Raw genomic sequence first — 8081 nt, forward strand, 5'->3', positions numbered from 1 at the left:
ATTTTAGGCCAAATAAAACACCAAAAATGTGGGTGTGGCCGCAAAGCTTTTTTCGGATTGTGATGAAGGAAACTGAGCTGCGCCATAAAAATAAAAATATGTAGAGATTGAGATTCATTTTCTTCTAACTTTTGTCTTCCGTTTTTATTTATTTATTTTCATGACTTTTCTGCCTTGCTGTCAAATTTTATGGAGATTTTGTGGTCATTTTCTGTCTTTCTTACATTTTTTGACATGTTATGACAATTTTGAACTTTTTTTCTGCCTTTTTTGCTCTCAATTTTCTGACTTTATGGCAATGTTGGAGAGTTCTTCATTTGTTTGTGAACATTTTATGGTTACTTTTAGAACGTTTTTCTTTCTGCTTTTTGGATTAAATTTTTTCACATTTTCGGCAAATTCATTCATTTTAGAGTCATTTTCTACTTTTCCTCTTCCTTTTTTATATTTAGACTTTTTCGTCTACATTTCATCTCTTTTTCTGACCAAAATTTGGATTCTGACATTTTTGGACTATTTAATATAATGATGAATTAATTCAATGTCGTTTGATCAGCCTTCAATGTGGTCATTTTGCACAAGGTTTACTAGTGATGAACGATACATTACGTACTTCATTGACAAATGAAGAGCGGAGTTCTATCCCACCACAAATTTCCACTTGTTTTAATTGGGATGAAAATCAGTTCAAACGTGTTCAACCATTACTGTTAAAGGCATACATGATTCATTGAACCATTTTCAACAGTAAGCAGATCATATTTTGTCTATAATTATTGTGCTAACTGTTACTTTTCATGTATAATGAATAAGTTTAAAAATACATTTTGTCACTTGCTGTCGACTGAAGATGACATCATGTGTGCTCGGGAATCAGATAACGGTTCACTTAGCAAAAAACAGGTCATTATATATTTTCTTAATATTGTTTTTTATTTTCACCCGTATTTATTAATGAATTTATTGTATGGCAGTTTAGGTCGTCCATAAGTCAAATGATGGTTTTGCCTTGTGGCAAAACAGCTGCTGTTGTCAAGTCGTTGCCATTACTTGTCACTCTGCCTTTATCTCGGTGTTCTTCAGGATCCCATGACTTCTTACGTCGTCACCAAGACTTCCTCTTTCTCCACATCTTCACCGACATTCCGTGGCTTCTTACTGCAACTTCACCAAAATGCCCGAAATGACTTCACTTTAATTCCATTTCATCAAAATGCCATCAGCCTCTTGTTGTGATGACTTTCAAGATGGCGTTATTTAACTTCATGTTCTTAGTCTCAAGATTTTAAACCTCGTGAACTCCTCGGAGGGCCCTCATGTTTGTCACTTAACCTCACACCTGTTGTACGTCATTCATGAGTTTGATGACAATGTAAACATGAATGTACTATTAACAACAGTCACACTCTAGATAGTTTGCCACGTTTGGACCTCTGATGGGCACTCCAAAGTGTCAAGGTTCACCTTGAGACACAAAAAGAAAAACTGGGGAAGAAGATGGAAAAGAATAAAATGATGTGGTGTTTGCGTGTTTTGGACCTTTTGACGGATGCTCAGTTGTGTCGTCAGAGACCCAAAATCGTTGATCAGAAGAAGATGAAATGACGGAATGTTCCTATCCTCACTGATTGTGTCACCTGTTTGGACCTCATTCAGGGACCTTGCCTTCAGCTCAGCTGAGGACACGATGCAGGCATGTGCACAGATGGGCGCGCCCTGGTGGGAGGCCTCAGCAGACAGTATGTGGAACCATACCAGTGCAAAGAACCTGTCCCAGTACCAGAAAGGTGGTGGTACCAATTGGCCAACATCATTTCCCGGTCAAGACGGCATATGCTACCAGAATGTGTAGCGTGTCTCTCAGGCCAATTGAGGCCTTTGGCGTGCTCCACCTCGCTGTCCTCTCCTCCGGCGGCATTTCCCCGGGTCTGCTCGCCGAATCTCCTCCGGCAGGTCGGGGGGTGGTGTGTCGCCTGTTGAGCGGAGGGCCCAGAGCGCGTCTCTGATGTAGTAACATCTCTTCAAAGCCATGTCGTTCCTTGTTTGTTCTTTTATGTACACATGCCGTTCGGAGCCCCGACGTGTCCTGTAACTCGCGGGCAGATTGAGCAAGTGGCTCATAATTAAAAAAAGTTAAAAATTAAAAGTTAAATAAGGAAAAGGTTAAAAAGAACTGCAGCTTTCCACGGAGTCCGTGTCGCAGACGTGCTGCGCCAACGCGACCGGAAGCGGAAGCTAGTTTGCCACGTTTGGACCTCTGATGGGCACTCCAAAGTGTCAAGGTCCTCCTTGAGACACAAAAAGAAAAACTGGGGAAGAAGATGGAAAAGAATAAAATGATGTGGTGTTTGCGTGTTTTGGACCTTTTGACGGATGCTCAGTTGTGTCGTCAGAGACCCAAAATCGTTGATCAGAAGAAGATGAAATGATGGAATGTTCCTATCCTCACTGATTGTGTCACCTGTTTGGACCTCTTTCAGGGACCTTGCCTTTGTTCAGCTAAGCTGAGGACACGATGCAGGCATGTGCGCAAATGGGTGAGCCCTGGTGGGAGGCCTCAGCAGACAGAATGTGGAACCATCCCAGCGCAAAGAACCTGTCCCAGTACCAGACAGGTGGTGGTACCAATTGGCTAACGTCATTTCCCGGTCAAGACGGCATATGCTACCAGAATGTGTCGCTTGTCTCTCAGGCCAGCTTCTCCGCTGTTCCAAAAGGTGGAAACTATGGACATCAGTCCGTCTCCTCTCGAGTTTGTAATTACAACATGGGCCAGAAATCGTCTGCGTGGAACACGGGAGCCTCTACCTGCACTCAGAGAGACATTGCGGCCTACCAAAACCCATCCTCTACAGTGTGGGGGTCATCAGGAGCGGTTCACGGCCACTGTATTGTACCTGAGCACCACAGGTGCACGAGTAGATTCTACCAGAAGTCATCACCACCACCACCACCACCACCACCATATTCACACAGCCACATCACAATAAGCGGGCTGAGTATTACTGGTGCCAACGCCAATCAGAATCATTTGCAACAACCAGACTCAAGGTCCACATTACAGAACGCTTTGGAGTTTCAAGGCAGACAAGTTTTTCTAGAAACACAATGGCAGATTCCAAGACTTATTAGTCAATCAATAGAGACGCAAGCAAGGGCTGAAGCAAAGATGCCAGAGATGAAGCCAGTGAGTATGCAAATTAGGATCCCATTGAGGACACAAACAAGAATGCCACAGAGGGCGCGAACAAGTATGCAAGTTCTAATGCCAGAAAGGACACAAACAAGGACGCCAGAGAGGGCGCCAACAAGTATGCAGGTTTGGATACCAGAAAGGACAAAAACAACAATGCCAGAGAGGATGTCAATCAGGAAGCGAATCACTCAGCACTCTCCGCATTCATCACTTCACACAGCATGGGCACCGGAACAACGTCAGACTGTCTGTGCCACTTCACCAAAATGCCCGAAATGACTTCACTTTAATTCTATTTCATCAAAATGCCATCCGCCTCTTGTTGTGATGACTTTCAAGATGGCGTTATTTAACTTCATGTTCTTAGTCACAAGATTTTAAACCCTGTGAACTCCTCGGAGGGCCCTCATGTTTGTCACTTAACCTCACACCTGTTGTACGTCATTCATGAGTTTGATGACAATGTAAACATGAATGTACTATTAACAACAGTCACACTCTAGATAGTTTGCCACGTTTGGACCTCTGATGGGCACTCCAAAGTGTCAAGGTCCACCTTGAGACACAAAAAGAAAAACTGGGGAAGAAGATGGAAAAGAATAAAATGATGTGGTGTTTGCGTGTTTTGGACCTTTTGACGGATGCTCAGTTGTGTCGTCAGAGACCCAAAATCGTTGATCAGAAGAAGATGAAATGATGGAATGTTCCTATCCTCACTGATTGTGTCACCTGTTTGGACCTCTTTCAGGGACCTTGCCTTTATTCAGCTCAGCTGAGGACACGATGCAGGCATGTGCGCAGATGGGCCCGCCCTGGTGGGAGGCCTCAGCAGACAGAATGCGGAACCATCCCAGCGCACCATCCCAGTGGAAAGAACCTGTCCCAGTACCAGACAGGTGGTGGTACCAATTGGCCAACGTCATTTCCCGGTCAAGACGGCATATGCTACCAGAATGTGTCGCGTGTCTCTCAGGCCAGCTTCTCCGCTGTTCCACAAGGTGGAAACTATGGACATCAGTCCGTCTCCTCAAGAGTTTGTAATTACAACATGGGCCAGAAATCGTCTGCGTGGAACACGGGAGCCTCTACCTGCACTCAGAGAGACATTGCGGCCTACCAAAACCCATCCTCTGCAGTATGGGGGCCATCAGGAGCGGTTCACGGCCACTGTGTTGTACCTGAGCACTACAAGTGCACGAGTTAGATTCTACCAGAAGTCATCACCACCACCACCACCATATTCACACAGCCACATCACAATAAGCGGGCTGAGTATTCCTGGTGCCAACACCAATCAGACTCATTTGCAACAACCAGACACGAGGTCCACATTACAGAACGCTTTGGAGTTTCAAGCCAGACAAGTTTTTCAAGAAACACAATGGCAGATTCCAAGACTTATTACTCAATCAATAGAGACGCAAGCAAGGGCAGAAGCAAGGATGCCAGAGATGAAGCCAGCGAGTATGCAAATTAGGATCCCATTGAGGACAAAAACAACAATGCCAGAGAGGGCGCCAACGAGTACCCAAGTTCTAATGCCAGAAAGGACAAAAACAAGGACGCCAGAGAGGGCACCAACAAGTATGAAAGTTTGGATACCAGAGAGGACAAAAACAACAATGCCAGAGAGGAGGTCAACGACTACGCAAGTTAGGATGCCAGAGAGGATAAAAACAATGCCAGAGAGGATGTCAATCAGGAAGCGAATCACTCAGCACTCTCCGCATTCATCACTTCACACAGCATGGGCACCAGAACAACGTCAGACTGTCTGTGCCACTTCACCAAAATGCCCGAAATGACTTCACTTTAATTCCATTTCATCAAAATGCCATCAGCCTCTTGTTGTGATGACTTTCAAGATGGCGTTATTTAACTTCATGTTCTTAGTCACAAGATTTTAAACCCTGTGAACTCCTCGGAGGGCCCTCATGTTTGTCACTTAACCTCACACCTGTTGTACGTCATTCATGAGTTTGATGACAATGTAAACATGAATGTACTATTAACAACAGTCACACTCTAGACAGTTTGCCACGTTTAGACCTCTGATGGGCACTCATAAGTGTCAAGGTCCACCTTGAGACACAAAAAGAAAAACTGGGGAAGAAGATGGAAAAGAATAAAATGATGTGGTGTTTGCGTGTTTTGGACCTTTTGACGGATGCTCAGTTGTGTCGCCAGAGACCCAAATCGTTGATCAGAAGAAGATGAAATGATGGAATGTTCCTATCCTCACTGATTGTGTCACCTGTTTGGACCTCTTTCAGGGACCTTGCCTTTATTCAGCTCAGCTGAGGACACGATGCAGGCATGTGCGCAGATGGGCGCGCCCTGGTGGGAGGCCTCAGCAGACATAATGTGGAACCATCACAGCGCAAAGAACCTGTCCCAGTACCAGACAGGTGGTGTTGCGTGTCTCTCAGGCCAGCTTCTCCGCTGTTCCACAAGGTGGAAACTATGGACATCAGTCCATTTCCTCAAGAGTTTGTAATTACAACATGGGCCAGAAATCGTTTGCGTGGAACACGGGATCCTCTACCTGCACTCAGAGAGACATTGCGGCCTACCAAAACCCATCCTCTACAGTGTGGGGGCCATCAGGAGCGGTTCACGGCCACTGTGTTGTACCTGAGCACCACAAGTGCACGAGTAGATTCTACCAGAAGTCATCACCACCACCACCACCACCATATTCACACAGCCACATCACAATAAGCGGGCTGAGTATTCCTGGTGCCAACACCAATCAGAATCATTTGCAACAACCAGACTCGAGGTCCACTTGACAGAACGCTTTGGAGTTTCAAGCCAGACAAGTTTTTCAAGAAACACAATGGCAGATTCCAAGACTTATTATTCAATCAATAAAGACGCAAGCAAGGGCAGAAGCAAGGATGCCAGAGATGAAGCCAGCGAGTATGCAAATTAGGATGTGTGTGTGTGTGTGTGTGTGAGTGTGTGTGTGTTTGTGTGTTGACTATTAAGGTTTGTAATTTTGTAATGCCAATTTCCGGGTAGAGACCAAAATAAAACTCGACTCCACCTGCCACCTTACATTCAGACCTCACCACTGGCGTGTTCCTTGCAGAATCCCCTGCTAAGAAATGTCCTCCAAAAAGACTGCGATCCAGAACTCGCTGGAGAACTTGTCCGCGGAGAATTTGGGCAAGTTCCGCTCGGCGCTGGTTGACCGCGGCGGCGAACAAGAGGTGACGCGCGCCAAGGTGGAGAACAAAGACGTCACGGAGATCACCGACGTGGTGGTGTCCACTTTCACTGAGGACGGAGCTCCAGCAGTGGTCATCGAACTGCTAAACGACATCAAGTGCTGCGACGAGGCTAAAAAGCTCGGTAAGTGCTGCAAAACGCGTGTGAGTTTGCACGCGCGCGCGCGTTTATTTGCCTCCATAGGTGGTGTTAGCGGTCCAAATAGGTTGCTTATTTGTTTTCTTCGTTTGAAAATAAAGTTTGTTCATGCCAAAGTTATTTAAAAAAAATAAAAATAAAAAACACTATAAAAGACAAAATAAAATAATTTGTTTAACATATATAAAAATTATATTAGAAGTGGTAGTATATTTAGAACTGAAATACTACAACAAAAAAGTAAAACATGATTACAATACACAGATATTTTGTTGCCAAGATCTGCCTAGGTTGCCTAATATTTTTCATAGAATATTTTTTAAATGTTTTCATGGTGTGACATTTTTTTCCAACGCCTTTTCTGTTTAGTAACATTTGTGTTATTAACCTTTTTTTTTTGCCTTGTAGGTTATTTTTGTTTGTAAATTTTTATCTAATATTTTTTTGCTTTTGAAAATATTTTCGTATTTTTCAACGATTTAGAATATCTTACAATTTTTTTTAGGAGACTTACATTTTTGTATACTGTATTACATACAGATGTAGGATTTTTGCATTTTTGTGTATATCAGTTGTGGTGTAGAAACGCATATCTGATATATTTTCATTGTGCTTTGGTAGATGACAAGATTGCCAAACTGAAGTCATCTGCTGCCAAAAGTGGGTATATTTGTGTTGTTTTCTTTTTCGTTTGATTTCTTTTGTTTTCTTAATAACTTTGATAGCGACATCCTTAATTAGGAGTTTAAAAAAACTCAAATTGCACGGTACAATCTACTAAACTTTAATTGCTATTGTTTCTAACAGATGCAGCTTCAGCACCAGCAGCAACTGCAGCAGTCTCAGCTGGAGCTGCAGGTGGCACTGCACCCTCCAAAGGTAACTATCAGGATGACCATGCGATTCTTCTTCTTCTTAATATTATTATTATTATTAGTGATAGTCTTATATTTTACTTCTGTTTGTTAATCATGGATGGATGGATGGATGGATGGATCCCCTGCTTAGAAATGACCTCCAAAAAGACTGCGATCCAGAACTCGCTGGAGAACTTGTCCGCGGAGAATTTGGGCAAGTTCCGCTCGGCGCTGGTGGACCGCGGCGGCGAACAAGAGGTGACGCGCGCCAAGGTGGAGAACAAAGACGTCACGGAGATCACCGACGTGGTGGTGTCCACTTTCACTGAGGACGGAGCTCCAGCAGTGATCATTGAACTGCTAAACGACATCAAGTGCTGCGACGAGGCTAAAAAGCTCAGTAAGTGCTGCTTTCGCGTGTGAGGTAAATATGGTGCAAAACTAACTTGTAAATTTTTTTTGTACCTGTAGAAAAAAGTCTAAATTTGTATCTGTAAAAGTCGTGATTTGTACCTGTAAAAAAAAATTTGTACGTGTAATTTTTTTTGGTATGCGCAAAAAAAAATTGTACCTGTAAAAAAAATTTTTGTATGTGTAAAAAAAAAATGGTATCTGGAAAAACAAATTTGTACTTGTAAAAGTTGTGATTTGTTCCT

General features: G+C 43.5%; 1 protein-coding gene across 1 annotated transcript; it reads left to right on the forward strand.

Moving 5' to 3' along the window:
- Positions 1-6021: 6021 nt before the first annotated feature.
- Positions 6022-7451, forward strand: LOC144044965 (pyrin domain-containing protein 1-like). The gene is made up of 4 exons (XM_077559700.1): positions 6022-6118; positions 6291-6553; positions 7190-7232; positions 7376-7451. Exons 2-4 carry the CDS (start codon positions 6307-6309, stop codon positions 7449-7451), a joined length of 366 nt encoding a protein of 121 aa, XP_077415826.1. The 5' UTR covers positions 6022-6118; positions 6291-6306.
- The last annotated feature ends 630 nt before the right edge of the window (positions 7452-8081 follow it).

Source organism: Vanacampus margaritifer, chromosome 2, assembly GCF_051991255.1.
Source record: "Vanacampus margaritifer isolate UIUO_Vmar chromosome 2, RoL_Vmar_1.0, whole genome shotgun sequence".
Classification (NCBI taxonomy): Eukaryota; Metazoa; Chordata; class Actinopteri; order Syngnathiformes; family Syngnathidae; genus Vanacampus; species Vanacampus margaritifer.